Here is a 20,739-nt window from a genome sequence, read left to right as displayed (position 1 = left end):
ACCTCCCCTTTCACAGCTCATGCATAACCACACAATCCTCAGGGCAGCCATAGCTAGAGCAGCACTGAGGCCATCCAAGGGGAGGGAAGGAATGTGATTGCGTGCTGTCTCCCCAGTTTTCCCGACGTCCATTTGTGCTTAGCCACACTCACATTCATTATTTTTCTTAACAAACAGCCAACACTTATTAGGGAGGGAAGTTATGTGTAGCAAGTAGGCAGTAAGTGGGTGTGAAAAGCATAGATGAATAGCATTATTCTCTTAAGATTCTACAATGCCCCAAGAATTCTAAAATTTGGGGGCTGTAAATTTGGGAGTTGTCAAATGGGAATAAACAATTTCTACATGAGTGAAGTGGAATACTAGATGATCTTTAAAATATTTTTCAATCTTATAATTCTGCAATCTATATTCTAAGTATAGATAAAGAGAGGTGACATGGAGAACGCTGCTGGCACATAATCAAGTATCAGCCAAGAAGTTAATAATTCATACTGGTGGTGTTAGTGTGAATTTAGTGCATGACTTCTCTCATTCTACTTACATTAAATAATATAAAAAACGAAATGAATTCAGCAATGCAAAGAACTACAATAAGAAGATAACAAGAGGCATACAGAAACAAACAAAAAATTCTAATAAAACTGTGTAATTTGGTATTACAAATGATGAATAAAATTAAATAAATTCCTACTTTGCTCCAAATCACAAAATTAGCTATCTTGTGTTTAGAAACCTTAAATATGAAAGGCTACTTGCTAAAATATTTTCAAGAAAATGTATTTTCTGCCCTGGCCGGTTGGCTCAGTGGTAGAGCATCGGCCTGGCGTGTGGAAGTCCTGGGTTTGATTCCCGGCCAGGGCACACAGGAGAAGCGCCCATCTGCTTCTCCACCCCTACCCCTCTCCTTCCTCTCTGTCTCTCTCTTCCCCTCCTGCAGCCGAGGATCCATTGGAGCAAAGATGGCCCGGGTGCTGGGGATGGCTCCTTGGCCTCTGCTCCAGGCTCTAGAGTGGCTCTGGTCACAAGGAGCCACGCCCCGGAGGGGCAGAGCATCGCCCCCTGGTGGGCATGCCGGGTGGATCCCGGTCGGGCGCATGCGGGAGTCTGTCTGACTGTCTCTCCCGTTTCCAGCTTCAGAAAAAAAAAAAATGTATTTTCCAAAACATGTGATTATATCATACAAACCATTAAGGAAAACATACAAAAACAAGAATGACTTTAGGAAAAGCAAATAATTTATGAGTTTTTTCCCCACACAATTGGTGAATTAGGAAAAGATGTGCAACTTCACTGGAAATCAGGCAAAATCATGTTAGATTGTGTAGCACCAGATATGGTAAGGATATTGATCAAGAGCAATGCCTACACATTGCTTGTGAGAGTGTAATGTGATGCAACAACTTTGGAAAACAATTTAGGGCTTTAATCACTACTACAGGTAGGGTCACAATGAACAAAACAACACGAAATGAAATCCAGCATGAAAGAAAATAATGCAATCAAGAGATGCTCTGCCTGACCTGTGGTGGCGCAGTGGATAAAGTATCGACCTGGAACACTAAGGTTGTCGGTTCGAAACCCAGGGCTTGCCTGGTCAAAGCAAATATGGCAGTTGATGCTCCCTACTCCTCCCCCTTCTCTCTCTCCTTCTCTCTCTCTCTCTCACACACACATACACACACACAATGGATAAATAAAATCTAAAAGAGAAAAGAGATGCTCTAAACACAAGAAGCATGAGGGTGCTGTCAGCACAATATGGTACACTGTTTTACTGCAAACTCTTGTTTATAAGTAGAAAAGTGTACCCTAAAATAATGATAAAAAGTATAGAGTACAGTAAGTGCATAAGCTAGTTTATTTTTATTATCAAGTATTATGTACTGAACTATGTGCTATACTTATAGTGACTGGCAGTGCAGTAGGTTGTCTACACTAGCGTAACTATCAACATATGAGTCACTGCATTACTTTATGATGTTAAGATGGCTATGATGTCACCAGGTGATAGAGAATTTTGAGCTCTGTTAAAAAATTATAGACCCACTATCATATATGTTGGTTAGTCACTGACTGAAATGTCATGAAGTACATAACTGAACCTCACATAGTTTACCATTAAGATGCACTATGGGCCCTGGCCAGTTGGCTCAGTGGTAGGGCATCAGCCTGGCGTGCAGGAGTCCCAGGTTCGGTTCCCGGCCAGGGCACACAGGAGAGGCGCCTATCTGCTTCTCCATCCTTCTCCCTCTCCTTCCTCTCTGTCTCTCTTTTCCCCTCCTGCAGCCAAGGCTCCATTGAAGCAAAGTTGGCCCAGGCGCTGAGGATGGCTCTGTGGCCTCTGCCTCAGGTGCTAGAATGGCTCTGGTTGCAACAGCAATGCCTCAGATGGGCAGAGCATCGCCCCCTGGTGGGCATGCTGGGTGGATCCCGGTTGGGCACATGTAGGAGTCTGTCTGACTGCCTCCCCGTTTCCAACTTCAGAAAAATACACACACACACACACACACACACACACACACACACACACAAAAGATGCACTATGACAATGCAGTTCTGTTCTTAGTATAAACCTTAGAGGAGATGTTGCATATAAGCACCAAGAGAAACATGGAAGAATGTTCATTCTAACCTTAAGCAATATTCAGAAGGATCTAAATGTCTATCAATGAGGGAATGTTTATAGTGACACAATGTATTAGTAAGGCATATAATAAAACAGTACAGCAAATAGGTAGATAGAGAGGTAGGTAGATAGATAGATGACAGATAGATAGATAATATATAGATAGGTAAAAAGACAGATACATAGGTAAGATAGACATATACTCACCATAGATAGATATAGATAACTCTTAGAGATACAATATAAATGAAAAACTTAAGCCACTGGAGACAGAAGATATAATAGCACTTTTTTAAAGCTCATGAGTTAAGCAAACCAACAATATTGTCCAGAAATATATATAATACATAGATGATTAAACTATAAAACTTCCCAATTAATGACAAATACAAAATTCAGGCTAGTGGTTGCTGTTGAGGAACAAGCAGTGGGGTGACAAACTGAAGCAGGGTAGTGATTAGTGATGTTGTAGTTCTAAAGAGAGGTGATAGGTTCACGGGCTCATTTATTGCTATGTGTCATTAGTTGTAGATATATTATCTTATAAATATAAAATATGACATCATAAAATAATTAAAATAAATTGACTAATAAAAATATGTTGGATAATTTTTCAAATCAAGGCTCATTAAGGAAAATGACTTAATGAAATAAATGATTAACAATGTTAATAGAAAGAAATATTCATTTTTATTATTTTATTAATAAGCTAAATATGTATGTATGAAATAGTTTGGACTCATTATATAGTAATTCATTATTCAACATTAAAATTACATGGCTGTCACCTGTGCTCTGATAAAGGTCACTCCTCAATTAATTAAGATAAATTCAGAATTAATATCTGTTTGTCTATTAGAGCTTCATTCATTATTTTAACACAAAACTCTTGGTGCTTATTAAAAATCCCAGCCAGTTTTGACTGACTGCTAAGAATTTTTCTCCCACTTAGTAAAATATACATGTAAATGTACAGCCATCTAAAAACAAATAAATTTTATTTTTTAAAAACTAGTATATTTTAAAACTCTTATTTATTGATTCTACATTGATAAGAAGGGAGAGAGAGAAAGACAGAAACCGCAATCTGCTTCTGTCGTGTCCTGAGTGGGGGCGGAACCGGCAGCCTCCAGGTATCTGCAATGACTAACCAACAAGCTACAGGCCAGGCCTAAAAAACTAGTGTCCTAATTATGCCCTTTTGTGAATTTAAAACTCAAACATTGTCGAAAAGTCGAATGTATGTTCTATGTTCTTTTAATAAAGGCCTCGTTCACTAAGTATTAAAATTGTATCAGTTTCTTTTCTTCTACAAACTGGCTTCTCTTACTTGGAAGATGTAGCAGTGTTGCCATATTAATAACCCTTTCTGAACCTAATTACCTTTTTTTTTTTGTATTTTTCTGAAGTTGGAAATGGGGAGGCAGTCAGACAGACTCCCGCATGTGTCCGACCGGGATCCACCTGGCATGCCCACCAGGGGGCGATGCTCTGCCTATCTGAGGCGTTGCTCTGTTGCAACCAGAGCCATTCTAGCGCCTGAGGCAGAGGCCATAGAGCCATCCTCAGCACCCAGGCCAACTTTGCTCCAATGGAGCCTTGGCTGCAGGAAGGGAAGAGAGAGACAGAGAGGAAGGAGAGGGGGAGGTGTGGAGAAGCAGATGGGCGCCTCTCCTGTGTGCCCTGGCCGGGAATCAAACCCCAGACTCCTGCATGCCAGGCTGACGCTCTACCACTGAGCCAACTGGCCAGGGCCTGAACCTATTTACCTTTTGAGAAAAAGACTATTACTGTACTTTCACTCCACAACAGGATTTTTTTTTTAAAAAAAGGACATCATACTATATTTCAGTAACTTTGAAGGAGGTCATATTTCCATAATTTACAGAAAGAAGGTAGTAAAATTCACTATGATTCAACTCAATTTTGCTTCTAGGAAATTTGTGTGGCAGATTTTATGGTTTTTGTCAAAATTAGAGCAAATCCAATACAACAATTTGTTCTTGATGCAGTTTTTTCACATATTTTGTGTTATTATTTTGTATTTTATTCTTATTGAGAGTTATTTGAATAGGGAGGAATCACAGAAATGTTAACAGTGTCACAATCTTTATATAAGTAATTTAAAATATTTTTGATATTTTATTATTTTCAATCATTATCATTAATATATATAATTGATGAAGACATACTTTTTTTCTGTATTTTTCTGAAGCCGGAAATGGGGAGAGACACTCAGACAGACTCCCGCATGCGCCTGACCAGGATCCACCTGGCACACCCACCAGGGGGCGACGCTCTGCCCACCAGGGGGCGATGCTTTGCCCCTTGAGGGGGGGTCGCTCTGTTGTGACCAGAGCCACTCTAGTGCCTGGGGCAGAGGCTGAGGAGCCATCCCCAGCGCCCGGGCTATCTTTGCTCCAGTGGAGCCTCGGCTGCGGGAGGGGAAGAGAGAGACAGAGAAGAAGGAGAGGGGGAGGGGTGGAGAAGCAGATGGGCGCTTCTCCTGTGTGCCCTGGCCGGGAATCGAACCTGGGACTCTCACACGCCATGCCGACACTCTACTACTGAGCCAACCGGCCAGGGCTTGATGAAGACATATTTTAACATTCTGGTCATACTAACAATAAGTTTTAATTGCAATGATTTGTGAAAATGTGGTTTTGAGGCATTTGAGAGTAATTTATTACTAAATCTTGTCAATGTCTCATAAAACTATTTCACAGTTTAATTTTGTTCATGTATTACTCGTCAATTTAGTCATTGTTTAATATAAATCTAACAAGTACTGAATATGTGCCAGGCACGAGTTTAATAACAGATTTTTTTTTCTATCCCTGTCTAATTGAGAAGTCAGAAATGTGGTAAATGTTGTGTTGAAAGAGATGCGAAATGCTGCGAGAACCCAGAGAGGCACCTGAACCAGATAAGAGGGAGAAGAAGTGTCAGGGAGGGCAGTCTAAACCATGTGTGGAGGCTGTGCAAAAGCGCATAGGCAATGGGCACACATAGCTGGGCACAGTGCCAAGCAGCATGAACGGTGTGGACAGTGGGGCAGAAAGCCCGAGCTAGAAGGCTGTGGAAGTGATTCTGTGTACCTCTGACACAGAGTGTGAGGCTGCGAATAGTAAGGGTGGTGGGGTTTGTGCAAAATATAACTTGGGGTTTCGGAAGTAGTACAATTGCAAGGGTTTGTGTCAAATCAAGGCCAAAAAACTGTTTAGTACATATATACGTCGTACTTATCCACACCATGTCTGTAGGCTTAGCTAATTAGATGAACAGATTTTTTTCTATCATAATACCCATACATTAGCCACAAATTCTGGTTAAACACAATGCCTAATCCACCTTTTCCTACTCTATTTAAAAACATGTCAATATAGTAAAATGTAGCATGATTTTGGTTTCAAACATTACTAAAAATAAAATTCAGATTTACTGAATTGGTAATTCCAATTTAGTATTTTATATTCCAAGCTACACTATTGTATATTCCAAGATGCACTAATAAAATATACATATTTGTTCTGTTTTGTATGGTACTTAGTATACTTATTAGTGGCAATTTTAGCAATTTCAATACATTCCAAAGAAATAGTCAGTTCTTTACCTCAGAAACATTTGTTCAAGGAAATTTATAACCTTCCTAGTTCAGTTCCCAAGATCAAAATTGCATTCCAGTATTCATCCCAAAGTAAGATACTTTTGTTAGAAATTTAAGGTTTAATTAAAAACACAGAAACAAATTCTGCCATCAGCTGTTTGAACTACTGGAGTTCATTATGAATTTTATAATAATTTTTTTAATCTAAAGTTAATCATAGGGCCCCAGCCAAAAAACAACTTTAAAATACTTACTTTCAGTTCATTGTTCATGAGGGTGAAAGTTTCATTTGCAAAGGTATCTATAATCAAATGATAACTGATTTTGTTATTAGGAACAGTTCCGTCCTCATCTGTACAAGTAAGAGAGACTAGAAGAGTTTCAACTGGGATGTTTTCAGGAAGTTCAATTCTGAAATGAGTAAAGTATGAAAAAAATGTGGTGTAGCTTGTTAATCTAGATTTATACAGATGATATCTAGATTTATACAGATGACAATATTTAATTTTAAAAAGTTTTAAAATGTGTCCATATTTTAAATAGCCACTCTGCCAATAATAAAATTAAAGTGTTGGTTAAAAATTGTAAAAAATAAGAAACTATTTGACATACTTGCTAAGGCCAGGGGGAAATGACCTGCTATTATGTTAGATTAATAAATAGCAAATTATATAAAAAACATACATATATTATCATTGGAAACATGGTAGTTTTTACTTCAAATTTATAGTTTTTCTTTATAAATTTTAGAGCTGAAAGTGATCTAAAATTATTCTATACTTTTGCTTTTAGACAGATGGTTACTGGATTGAAATTTGAATCCTAACAAGATAACTATTATTTAGTTTTGTGAAAATATTGCTTTGGTATTTCAGGGTAGACACGAGGGGAGGTAAAAAGGAGAAATAATTAGATTGGACAGATTTAGAAAACAGGAGCATCTAGGACTCCTGTTCATTGGCCCAATTCAAATTACTCAAGTTCATTTCCCTTTCCTTTTTCAGCTGTGTTTCTCACCTATCTATAAGTCATTATACTTTTAAAGTAGTGCTTTGTCTTGTGTCCTTGAATACAGTTGTATAACATTACTTTAGGTAATAATTGGAACAACCCTATCTCCTAACCATGACTTCTCTTCAAGTCTTCCTTTGAATAATCATTTTTAAAAATTTGAACATGTTTTTGTTTTTGTTACCTTCTGGGATTTCAGTTCCTCAGAAATAACTTTCACAATGAAGAGCAAAGAGCACTGAACAAAAATGAAACTTAGAAAAAAAACTGTCTTGTTGATAGGGAGTTTCTTCAATTAATATTAGACTGGAATTAATGCATTGATCTCCATACTTTGTTTAAGCCACAGTTATCTATATTGTCTATTGTACCTATTTAACACTTAGCAGGTACTGTTAATTTTTACCAATATTCATTTACCTCTCTATATATCCTATCCCAGTTTCCCAACAACTTTCATAGTTGGCTACAGTGGTAGGGAGAGGTGGATGTACTGTCAAATGAAGTAAAACCGGGAAGGGTTTATCAGCCTGGACAAGGTACCTTCCACATGCTCACACTCTCTCTCTCTTTACTCTCCACATGGTTGAAACCAAATGGCAACAACACGGCTAAGTCAGAAGATCCAAATAACCGGGACCTTTCAATCACACTGATATCAGTTCTGATACTGGTTTGATGTCATTTGTGTACGGTGTCATATAAAAAGTATTTTACCAGAACTGCACTTGGAGGAGCTTAGGCTTTTGTAGTAAGAATTATTTGGGATTGAAATAGATGTTTGTTTACAGGTTTTCAGTGTCTCCTCTCTGTCTGTCCCACAAAAACAAACAAACAAACAAACAAAACAAGCAAACAAACAAACAAAAAACCTAGTTTTACTTTCATTAAGTCCAGCATAAAACCCAAAGTCTAGATATTCTATGCCATGGTGTAGCCTATATCAAAGTTCAGTCCAGCCCAGGCACTGCTCAAAGCCTGTACTTGGGAGATCCTCCAGCTGCCAGCCTACCCAGCATGGATGCTGCTTGTAACCTACATGAATGAACAAGTGGGACAAGCTTGTTTCCAAGCAGGAAGAGAGAGAGCTATGCTAACCCTTACAGGCTGAGAAGGGCTTTCCTTAAATTAACCAATCAGTTTCTTTAAAATTGTATTAGCTGGTGTTGGTTCCTCCCACTAACCAATCAGGTGCTTCTTCTAGGTTAGACTGACAAGCCTAGTCTATAGTCACCACTCTGGCTTCCATTGCATATGCCTGAAAGTGGAAGCACAGAAGCACTTCCCCAAGCATCAGACCAGCAGTGCCCTAGGGACAGGCCTCCCGAACTTGAGCCTAGGGCGCTGAGGCACAATGGACTCTGAGGGCACAATGGGTTCCTGAAATGTGCGAATAAGCCTACATTTAGCCTTCTAACAAATTAAGCTCAACTAAAGGTTGCAGCTGCTCTCTGAAGCAGCCTTTCCAAGTTTTAACTTGCTTTGCTTTTATCCCTCATCAGTATCACTGGCTACCTGTCTACATTAACAACACCATAGAGGAATGCCACTCAGTAGAGGCAACCAACTTTTATTGTTTTTTGCATAGGAACAGAAAAATGCTAATTGTGCTTATTTTATTTTTTTGTTATAGGAATTAGTGATGTTTCTTGACCAATAATGTTAGTTATAATTATTTTTGTTTTTAAAATATTTCTAATTTTATTTACTTACTGTAGGTGAAAAAATATTGGAATAAAATGTAAGTTGTATAATTTGTTAACAAATTTCTAAAATACCTCCAATAATAATCTGTAGACTACTAGCTAGAATAGCAAGGGAAAGCAAACTACAATTGAGATGGCTACAGAATTACTGTTTATTATTTCTACCTTTTGTACTTTTTAGTGAAACAGCTCTGGCAAAAAATTCACAAACTAAAAGTTGATTTTTGAAGTTCAACAGAGCAATGGTAGTGTTTCTATATGTGGATTTTGGACCATATTTTGTGGCCACAAAGCGATCAAATATGTGCCTGCAATAATATTCATAAAATATTGTTTTAAGAGAGAGTTAAGTTCTTCAAAAGCAGACCACTCAAACACTTTTATAGTGTTGTTTAAAACACTGTTTCTGTCTGTAAATGAAAACTCTGATTACCTGGAGCTGTCATTGCTCAACTTGCAGGACTATCAAGTTCTGCTCTATATAGTTGATTTTCATGCCATCTGCATTATCTTTTGTTGGTTGATGATATAAAGCACACGTTTCTATGGTTTTCTCCTGGTGTGGATTATTACACACAGTGTTGGAATGAGATATACTGTATAACCAGAATACCAAAAAAAGAGTTTGTTGCCACATTACTTTCAGATTAGGTTAGGGATTTTCTGAGCAATTGCATATTCTGTAGAGAAAATATACTCAATAACAGAAAACTTGTTTCAGGATTCTGTTCACTGCTTATTGATTGTAAACTTTGTAAGTAAAATCTTACAAATTTGGTTGTCTACTTACATAATGGTAATAACATATCCTGACTGCATTTTCAAATCTCAGTGTGATTTAAAAAGCCACACCAAGGAATGTTGTGTACATGTGGCTTTGAAACAATCTTCAGATTAATGTCAGTAAGTTTTTTAAAAATGAATTATAACTTTTCTATAATACACACACACACACACACACACACACATGCATGTTATAGTTGTTTACCCTGAAAGAAAGGGGTTAGATAAAAATCACCTTTTGGAGTCTTCTAACTTTCATTTTTATAAATTTTTGAGACAAAGAAATGGATATCCAATTGTATCAGGGAGGAAAACAAAGTGCAGCTGCAAATTACTCAAAATATGATAATAAAGGAATAAAAGACTTACTCTTCATTCCAGAAAGGGTATGTTGGTTGCCCATTTATTTTTCTCTTATTCTCTATGCCAAAATCTGAAAACAAAATTTACTATGATAACTTACATATAAATATCCTTAGTACATTGAGGTATATTGTCATTAACATCTTGTAGAATCACTGTGAGTGTTCCAGTTGTAGAATGCACTCGTCCATTGTCATAAACTCTAAAATATAATACCCAAGAATGTGGGGTGGTTGCATCTTCATAATCCAAAGGATAGGCAATTTTTACCTCTCCTGAATCTAAAAGGTAGATAAATGCAAATTTGTGCAGCATTCATTAGATGGATGCAAAATAGTGCTATAGATAAATAATGACAAATCACAATATCCTGGACCAATGAAACTTATAATTGAGGATCTTTGAAGAATGGTTAATGATGGGGAAGAGAGAATTCTTCTACACTCAAAGATTAGAAAATGTTTCATGGGAGGATCGTGGCAGGTGAGAGTGAAGCCTACCCGAAGTGTTGAAAAATGAGCGCAGGAAATCAAAGCAGAGAAGATTGGGGTGGTGTGGAGGTTGTAAGGAGGCAGTTATGACAAAGGGAAGCCAACACTCCAGGCAGGTACAACAGCACATGGAAGGGAATAAGCACATACAAAAATAGAGCATCTGGGGAATAGTAATTGCATTACTGAAGACTGAGTGAGAGATGTTGATTGCAAGAGTGATAAAAAGAAAGCATTTAATTTATATTTAGCAGGTAGATTTGATAAACATTCTGGCTGATCAGATATTGTAACTGAAGTGGAAAAACAAAAGTAGAGTGAAAACAATGAACTTCCTAATATCTTTATTATTCCATCCACTTCTAAAATTATATTATTTTAAAGGTACAGTTTATTGCAATTAAAAACCCAAATGTATATCCCTATCATGATGGGTAATATACTTTCCTGAATAAAACAATATTTATTTTTAAAATCTACATACACAAATATGCCTGACCAGGCATTGGCACAGTGGATAGAGCATAGGACTGGGATGCGGAGGACCCAGGTTCGAGACCCCCAGGTCGCCAGTTTGAGCGCGGGCTCATCTGGTTTGAGCAAAGCTCACCAGCTTGGACCCAAGGTCGCTGGCTCAAGCAAGGGGTTACTCGGTCTGCTGAAGGCCTACGGTCAAGGCACATATGAGAAAGCAATCAATGAACAACTAAGGTGTCACAACACGCAATGAAAAACTAATGATTGATGTTTTTCAGCTCTCCGTTCCTGTCTGTCTGTCCCTGTCTATCTCTCTGACTCTCTCTCTGTCTCTGTAAAAAAAAAAAAAAAATTAAAAAATAAATAAATAAATAAAATCTACATACACAAATACAAGAGAAGAATACATTAAATCCTCATGTACACATCACTGGTTTCAATGATTATAATTCATGGCCAATTTTGTTTCATCCATAGCATCATATATTTTAACGCCTACTTGAATTATTTTGAAGAATATCCCAAATAACAAGTCGGGATTTTTTTTTTTTGCATATTCTTATCTATTCTTAAAGGCAAAAGACCCTTCTTTTAAAATATAACAATAATATAATTATACATTAAAATACAACATTAAATTTTTAGCATCATTCTACATCTAGTAATAATCAACTTTATTAGATTGTTTTAATAAATTTTGTTGCTTTTTAAATCATTATCTAAGTAAAAATCATACTTTTAATTGGTTGATACTTCAACTCTCTTTAATCTGTAATGTTCTCAAAAAATTTTTAAATTTTGTTAAATAATTTTGTGTTCTTTCCTTGATCAATGAAATGGTAACACACTATGTATACTCCACCCACAACTTGCTACGACAGATCTTAGAACTGATTACATAATAATATGGAGAGGTACCTTATTTATTTTTCTAGGTACATATTGTTTTATTGCCTAGGTGTATTGTGGTGTATACACCAGTACCTATGGATATTTTCAATCTTGCTATGAAATAACATTGTAATGTGCATATGTCTTTTTATATTTTTGCCTTTGTATTTGAGATATTTCTTAAGGTGGGATTAGAGTCAAAATGTAAATTCATATGCAGTTTTCCTATATTCTGCCAAATATTTTTCCATAAGGGTTTAGTATTTTTCATTTTCACCAGCAGTATATGAGGTCTGTTGCCAACAGCCTTGCCAACAGAAGATACTGTCAAACACACAGTTTTGCTAATGCAGTAGATTATAACCTATGGTGTATAACCATTTCATTTGTCAGCATACACTCGTTCTCCTCCCTCCCCCCTAAGCTACCCCAGTCTTCTCTGCCCTGCTTTCCTATGCTCATTTTTTAACACTCAGCCTAGGCTTCAATGTGCACCCTTTACCTCCACCCACTATGAACCCCTTATGAAATATTTTTCAATCTATGCAATTTAATGTTCATCTAAGTCATTTGGAGTATTTTCTTCTATTATGTATTTGGTTGCATTTTGTTAAAATTGTCTAATCTATTTATCTTTTTCTGGTACAGAGTATAAAAATATTTTATTTCTCCTAATGCTCTCCAGTTATTGTGTCATTTATTAAAATGTCATTTTTTCCAGCACTTTTACCGAATACTACATTTTCATGCTCATTTGGGACTTTATCACAGTTTTATATTCTGTTCAATATGTCTAAATGTGTAATCATTTGTCAGGATCACACTGTTGCAATTCAGAGGCCTCACAATGTATTTTAATATCTACCAGGGTTAGCTTCTTCTCGTTGCTCTCTGTTTCAATCTTTTTTCTTACTATTAATGTTTTTTGTTCCTCTAGCTCCAGAGAGGGTGGGGTTTGGGTAGGGAACTATGTGCAAATAAAAAAACAAAAAAACAACAAAAATCAATAAAAATAAAATCTAAGATTTTTATTTTGTGTGTGCGAAAGAGATGAAGAAAGAGACAGAAAGAGGGACAGATACGGACAGACAGGAAGGGAGAGAGATGAGAAACATCAATTCTTTGTTGTAGCTCCTTAGTTATTCATTGATTGCTTTCTCCTATGTGCCTTGATGAGAGGGGAGGGGCTACAGCTGAGTGAGTGACCCATGCTCAAGGCAGCGACCTTGGGCTCAAGCCAGCGACCATGGAGTCATGTCTATGATCCTACGCTCAAATCAGAGACCCTCATTCAAGCTGGTGAGCCCATGCTCAAGCCAGCAACATATTGGTTTTCAAACCTGGGTCCTCTGCATCCCAGTCCGACACTCTGTCCACTGTGCCACCATCTGGTCAGGCAAATCTGAGATTTTAAATTAAGTTGCTTTCTAAATAATTTTATGGTATCAGAACATTTAGCCTTTATGTGTAATACACTTTCTCCTTTATAAACGTTCTATAAGTAAATTATATTTAATTCTCAGCATTATTTCTTATGCTGATGACTCTTCAGTTATGTTGGTTGTCTGGAATGATTCTCTAGTGAATTTTTCTGGAAGAGGAACAATATATCCTGAGTACTTTTATGTCCTTAAAATGTTATCTGCTTTCTTTATCTATGAGGTCATTTTCTGTATATAGACTTCTTAAGTCACTTTTTATATCATTGAATTTTTTGACTATGTTACCTTTTTTTTTTGTATTTTCTGAAGCTAGAAATGGGGAGAGACAGTCAGACAGACTCCCGCATGCGCCCCACCGGGATCCACCCAGCATGCCCACCAGGGGGCGACGCTCTGCCCCTCCAGGGTGTCGCTCTGTTGCAACCAGAGCCACTCTAGCGCCTGGGGCAGAGGCCAAGGAGCCATCCTCAGCGCCCAGGCCATCTTTGCTCCAATAGAGCCTCTGCTGCAGGAGGGGAAGAAAGAGACAGAGAGGAAGGAGAGGAGGAGAGGTGGAGAAGCAGATGGGCGCTTCTCCTGTATGCGCTGGCCGGGAATCAAACCCGGGACTTCTGCACCCCAGGCCGACGCTCTACCACTGAGCCAACTGGCCAGGGCTATGTTACCCTTTTTATAACTCTATTATAAGAGCATTGGTAGAAAAACATGTTTACTATTTGATTATCACTCTTTTATATATGAGTGAATTTTTTTGCCTAGGGTCTCAGTACTTTTTTGTTGTTCTTAATATCTAATAGTTTAGTAGAATATGTCTCACATCCAGTCATTCTGTATTAGTTTTTCAGAATCTTCGTTTGCCTTTTTTTTTTTTTTTTTTCATTTCTCTGAAGCTGGAAACGGGGAGAGACATTCAGACAGACTCCCGCATGCGCCCGACCGGGATCCACCCGGCACGCCCACCAGGGGGCGATGCTCTGCCCCTCCGGGGCGTCGCTTTGCTGCAACCAGAGCCACTCTAGTGCCTGGGGCAGAGGCCAAGGAGCCATCCCCAGCGCCCGGGCCATCTTTGCTCCAATGGAGCCTACGCTGCGGGAGGGGAAGAGAGAGACAGAGAGGAAGGAGGGGGCGGGGGTGGAGAAGCAAATGGGCGCTTCTCCTTGTGTGCCCTGGCCGGGAATCGAACCCGGGTCCCCCGCATGCCAGGCCGATGCTCTACCGCTGAGCCAACCGGCCAGGGCCGCCTTTTTTTTTATTCTATTTTTTTTCAAAGTTAGAAGCATGGAGGCAGTCAAACAGACTCCCACATGTGCCTGACTGGGATCCACTCAGCATGCCCACCAGGGGGTGATGCTCTGCCCATCTGGGGGGTTGCTTCATTGCAACCAGAGCCATTCTAGTGCCTGAGGCAGAGGCCATGGAGCCATCCCCAGTGCTTGGGCCAACTTTGCTCCAATGGAGCCCTGGCTGCGGGAGGGAAGAGAGAGACAGAGAGAAAAGAGAGGGGGAGGTGTGGAGAAGCAGATGGGTGCCTCTCCTGTGTGCCCTGGCCAGAAATCGAACCCAGGACTTCCACATGTGGGGCCGACACTCTACCACTGAGCCAACTGACCAGAGCTGTATTTTCTTTTTAATACATAGCCTTAAATCTTTTATATTAGGAACCTTTTCTTCAGTGATACTTTTTAGTACTTAAGATGTTCCAATGTTTTTTTTTTGCTTATTCAGGAATTTTTAAAATATTATTTAAAGTATTGCCTCTTTTCTGCTTACCTTCTATATCATCTTTTGTCCTTTATTCACTTCTATTTTTCAGTCTTTATGATTATTAAATGTTTTAAATAATTGCAGACATATAAGAAAGTTATTTTCCTGAACCATCTGACTGACCTGATTTCATGATCTCCAAATACATTAAGATATATTTCCTAAGAGCATTCTCCAACATTACCTCAAAAAAATCCAGAATTTAATATCAATATATGTAATTTTAAAACCTCCTTTCACGTCTCATCAGTTATCTCAATAATATTTTTATAGCAAAAACATCCAGTTCAGAATCGCACATTGTCCTATCTCTTTAGTCTCCTTCAATCTAGTAGAATGTCCTTCAATTTTCCCCTGTTTCATAAATTTTTTGTATATGAAAGGCTGGTATTTTTTGGAGATTTTTTCCTCAGAGAAGATGTGCCTGATGTTTGCTCACAATAAACTTGGGTTATGTAGTTTTGAATTAACTATCACAGAAGTTAATACAGTATTCTTATTGCATGCTATCAGTTTGTCTTGTTACTCAGGATGTCCACTTTAAGTACCTGACTAAGATAGTGTCTCCCAATTTTCTGCACTTTGAAGTTACTATTTTAGTCTTTGTAATGAATAAGTATATATTTTGTGGTGAGTTGTTTTGACATCCTGTTCCCATTGAACTGACAATTTATGTATTTACATCTCTGTGGACTCATGAAGTCCCATTTTATACAATGGGTTACAATGTGCCACTGTTGATGTTTATTTTGATGTTCAAATTGCCGTGCATTGGCTAGAGCAGTGATAGTCAACTTTGTCCCTACCGCCCACTAGTGGGCATTCCAGTTTTCAGGGTGGGTAGTAGCGGAGCAACCAAAGTATAAATAAAAAGATAGATTTAACTATAGTAAGTTGTTTTATGAAGATTTATTCTGCCAAACTGCGAAAATCCAACATAAAGTACTTGGTAAGTAATTATTATTATATGCTTTAACTTGCTGTAACTCTGCTTTATAAATTTTATAAAGTAAAGTTACTTCCCTACTTTATAAATCACCATTACTGTGGAACAGGTGGGAGGTTAGAAAATGTTACTACTAACAGAGATACAAAAGTGGGCGGTAGGTATGAAAAGGTTGACTACCCCTGGGCTAGAAGGAGCCAATGCAGCTGATTTCTACGTCTTTTTATCATACCCTCATCAATCTTTGGGCATGTTCTTGCTTTCTGCCAGAACAGGATATTTCAATATTATCTCATATTTTAACTTCTGTCACCTCAAAAGGAGTCCATTTTTCTAGAAGTTCTTATAGGTTAAATGGTATTTATAAGTCAGTGTTGGGTACGAGTTGTGCTCATTGCTCTTCTGGTGTCATCCTCCAGATATCTTCCAGACAGTAGATACAACTACAGACATTCCTGTGTGTGTGTTTGTGTGTGTGTGTGTGCATATGTGTGTTTGTATGTACTGATATAATTACACCAATATTTATTTATAACCTACAGATACACATCCTTCTGTATATAGACATATAATCAACAACTTAAGTTAACTTTAACACCTTTGATTTTAATTAATCCTCATGTTGTTCATTTCAGCTTTTTCATGTTCTATAATTGTAACAAGCATTTCTGACCGAAGAAACTAGCATTCTACTTAACTATGAAATAATTATTTTATGAATGCCCCCAATATGTAACTAATCTTCCATCTGCTGCCACTCCCCTCTCCTCACTCCTGGCTCGGGCACCCTTCTGTCTCTGCTTAATCTCTGACTTGCTAAAGGTCCTGCCGCCTATAGGTCACATTCCTCACCTGCGTCAGATTCTGCTTCCCTAATAAGCCTCTTTCTACTGATATGATAGATGGTGTGTGTTTAATCCTGCTCTTTTCATGTGTAAAAAATGTACCTCACCTTTTAAAAAGAAGAAACTTTTCTTTCTCCCCTTCTCTTGCTGTATTCCTAGGTTGTTAACAGCATGGACTCCCAACTTTTGGTCATATAGAATGTGATTAGAGTTACAGATATTATTATCAAATACAGGTTCTGCCATTCAAATCAGCTGCATAAGCTGTGGCTATATTAAGATTCTTCTCCAGCCTCACATGTTATGTGAGGATTAGTATAGTAAAAGCCCAAAGAAGTGATTATGTATGCAGTGTGCTTATGAGAATGCATGATATAGAATAAATATTCAATTTATTTGACTCATACTATGGTTTCCATGGGAAAATCCACTTCTCTGAAAACAACCATGCAATAGCATCGCAGGGAACCCTGCTGTGGGTCTGAATTGTTTGGGAGTCCCTGGAGCAGACAGATTGTGCAGACTATGTCCATACTTCTAAGAAGGAAGGAATGATCACTTTCCACTGCAGGTAAAATATGCTACATATGTTGCTAAATATTTTAAAGATTCTTTTATCCTAGTAGAATATTGATCAGAGCTATTTTCAACTAGAAAAAAAACTTTATGTCGTACTTTATGAAATTATTAGCAATAAAAATTATTATACCTTCATTTACCGAAAATTCTTTTTGTGTACCTATAAATTCATAACGTACTGAGTCTCCTATGTCTCTATCAGTGGCTGTCAACTTGACCAGCTTTGTTCCAACAGGCAGATTTTCATAAATATTTATAGGTGCATCTGGTATGTATCTGTGGGGCAAATAGAATTTTTTTATCACTTAGTGTAAACAAATGTCTCTTTTCATCTTTGTCATACAACATATATTTTAAATTTAGTGATATATATTTTGTAACAGTTTCAAGGCCCTGACCTTAAAAAATCTTTTTTTTTACAAAGTAGTATATATATTAGAGTAAGTTTGTGTACTATTAAGTGAATTTGAAGTTAAAAATTTCCTCCTATCAAGACCCTTTCTCTAGTCCTTGTCCTGACTAGTAAATTATATTTTAACTCAGCTAACAAAATAGTACTATCACTTTTGCAATAATTTTTATTTTATATATATTTGGAAATAGATCTATATTTGCAACTACTTGTCCAAATTCTTTTTTAATGGCTACATTGATTTTGAAATATGACTATATCCATTTGCATTCTCTGCAATATTTTACTTATTAAGATAACAGTAAGAAAATAGAAGTTTTTAATTCTTATCCCATCAAAAAATGGACATTCATTTGTGGTTACAAGCATAAAATATGAATTTTTATTTTATTTATTTATTATTTTTTTTGTATTTTTCTGAAGCTGGAAACGGGGAGAGACAGTTAGACTCCCGCATGCGCCCGACCGGGATCCACCCAGCACGCCCACCAAGGCGAGGCTCTGCCCACCAGGGGGCGATGCTCTGCCCCTTCGGGGCGTCGCTCTGCCACGACCAGAGCCACTCTAGCGCCTGGGGCAGAGGCCAAGGAGCCATCCCCAGCGCCCGGGCCATCTTTGCTCCAATGGAGCCTTGGCTGCGGGAGGGGAAGAAAGAGACAGAGAGGAAGGAGGGGGGTGGGAGTGGAGAAGCAAATGGGCGCTTCTCCTATGTGCCCTGGCCGTGAATCGAACCCGGGTCCCCTACACGCTAGGCCGACGCTCTACAGCTGAGCCAACTGGCCAGGGCCACAAGCATAAATTATAAATGGAGTAGACAGCCCTTGTATGTATGAAGAACAATAACATAGGGCCTGTAGAGGTCGGCTGGTACGTCACTTTGAATATTTGTAAGAATATTGGCAATGGAAGTAATAGCCAATCACTGACATTTACCCCATTATAAAGAGTTTTAGTGGTTAGGCTTTAGATTTAAGTATTTAGATCATCCATTGCTTACGTGAGGATAGGACTTTCATCATTGACATTTCTTATATTAATAGTGATGGTGCCAGTACATGACTCCAGAGACATAGCCCCTCTGTTTCTCACAGCCACCACAATCTGGAAATGCTAAAATAAATAAGAGAAGATGTAATATTTTTAAATGTTTAAAGTATGCAATTTCCCTTTACATTAAAAAATTCTTTAAAAATAAAATTGAAAAATAAAACCACTTTAAAATTTACAAGCATAAAAATGTAGACCCATTTCCAAAACATCTTAAGGTTATTTGTTAAGAGGAGTATGTTTTGTGTTCTCATATAAATTTCTATTAATGCTACCTACTAATTGTTATGGAACTTTGGCCATATTTTTGAACATTGGTTTTGGTATGCTATATTTAACACAACAGAGCCAATTTAAATTTCTTGAAACTAACAAAAAGAGTAACTTAAGTTTCACTGGTTAGGAAAAATATTATATAAAACTAAACAACTCTATTACTTTTTTCTTTTTAATTTATCGTGTTGACACGGCTTCAGGTGTCCCACTCAATACAGCACCCTCAATGCCCCGCATTTGTGCCTCCATGTCCCATGCATGGTCTCTTTCCATTCCCATTTCATCCCCTTTGCCTCCCTCCCCTTTTCTCCTTTGGGTCTTGCTACCTTGTTAACAACTCTATTACTTTTGAAAAAAAAAATTTTAATTATGGATACTTAAGAAACCTCAAAAAAATCAGTAAAACTTCATTTAAAAAGTTAATATTTTTATGTGTTAATAAATGAGAAATGTTTTCTAATAAAGTAATAGCTAATAAGTTTGAAGTTAAAGAATAATTTTACCCTAGCCTGTTGGCTCAGTGGTAGAGCATTAGCCCAGCATGTGGAAGTCCGGATTTAATTCCCAGTCTGGGCACACAGGAGAAGCAACCATCTGCTTCTCCATCCCTTGCTCTCCCCTTTTTCTCTATCTCTCTTTTTCTCTCTTCCCCTCCTACAGCCATGGCTTGAATGGTTCAAGCAAGTTCATTCCGGACCCTGAGGGTGGCTCCATGGCCTCACCTCAAGCGCTAAAATAGCTCGGTTGCCTGAGTAACAGCAGAGGCTGAAAATGGGCAGAGCATCCCCAGTAGGGGGCTTGCCTCTCACTTAATGATAAAAAACAAGAAGAATTATTTTAATTTTTCATTTATTAAATTTATTTCTATAAGTAATAATTGGACTATGTATATAAACAAAAACACTTCAAAGTACTTTTAACTCTATGAGATTAGACATTATTGAGACTTATACTTCAGAACTGCTTTAAATAAATGAGAAGAAACCAAAAGTACAAGCAATATTTAACTAAAATGTGGCTTAACCAAAACTTATAACCACAGAAGTACATTATTAGTCAGAAAAAAAAATACAGGAACTGCCTAAGAGTTAAGGAAAAAGAATGATTTAAAATGAAAATTTTATCTCAAATGTGTCAATTTTCTCCTTTGACACAGTCTTAAAATGAGGTTCCCTATGACAGCTCTGCTGTTCTGAATTACCCTTATTTTTAATTTGTTCATTCATTCTCAGTATATCCATTAAGCACCAAACACTGATACTTAAAATGAGCAGCACACAGTTTCTGCAGGGCCTAAACAGCTATGACAGCGAGCATAAGCCTGAGGGAGAATCATAAATACTCTCAGAGGAGAGAACAAGCCAACAGTGACAAGGTAGCATGGTGGTGAATAACTTCATATTAAAGTTAGGCTGCTTTTGTTGAAATCATGATTCATCCATTTCCCAGCTGGATGATCTTGGGTAAGTT

The 20,739-nt window shown here is 37.7% G+C and overlaps 1 protein-coding gene across 5 annotated transcripts in view; it reads right to left on the bottom strand.

Moving 5' to 3' along the window:
• LOC136310520 (cadherin-related family member 4-like) overlaps positions 1-20,739 on the bottom strand; it is a 140,598-nt gene that overhangs the window by 65,727 nt on the left and 54,132 nt on the right. For all 5 annotated transcript variants that reach the window (XM_066239233.1, XM_066239229.1, XM_066239230.1 and 2 more), the window contains 4 exons: positions 18,944-19,056; positions 17,665-17,810; positions 10,200-10,380; positions 6,491-6,647 (listed from right to left, as the gene is read on the bottom strand). In XM_066239233.1, coding sequence (XP_066095330.1) covers positions 6,491-6,647; positions 10,200-10,380; positions 17,665-17,810; positions 18,944-19,056 — 597 coding nt within the window. The remainder of the gene's footprint in view (positions 1-6,490; positions 6,648-10,199; positions 10,381-17,664; positions 17,811-18,943; positions 19,057-20,739) is intronic.

The sequence above is a fragment of the Saccopteryx bilineata genome, chromosome 7, assembly GCF_036850765.1.
Source record: "Saccopteryx bilineata isolate mSacBil1 chromosome 7, mSacBil1_pri_phased_curated, whole genome shotgun sequence".
Classification (NCBI taxonomy): Eukaryota; Metazoa; Chordata; class Mammalia; order Chiroptera; family Emballonuridae; genus Saccopteryx; species Saccopteryx bilineata.
The sequence above is the reverse complement of the archived record's forward strand: the minus strand, read 5'-3'. Positions and strand labels throughout refer to the sequence as shown.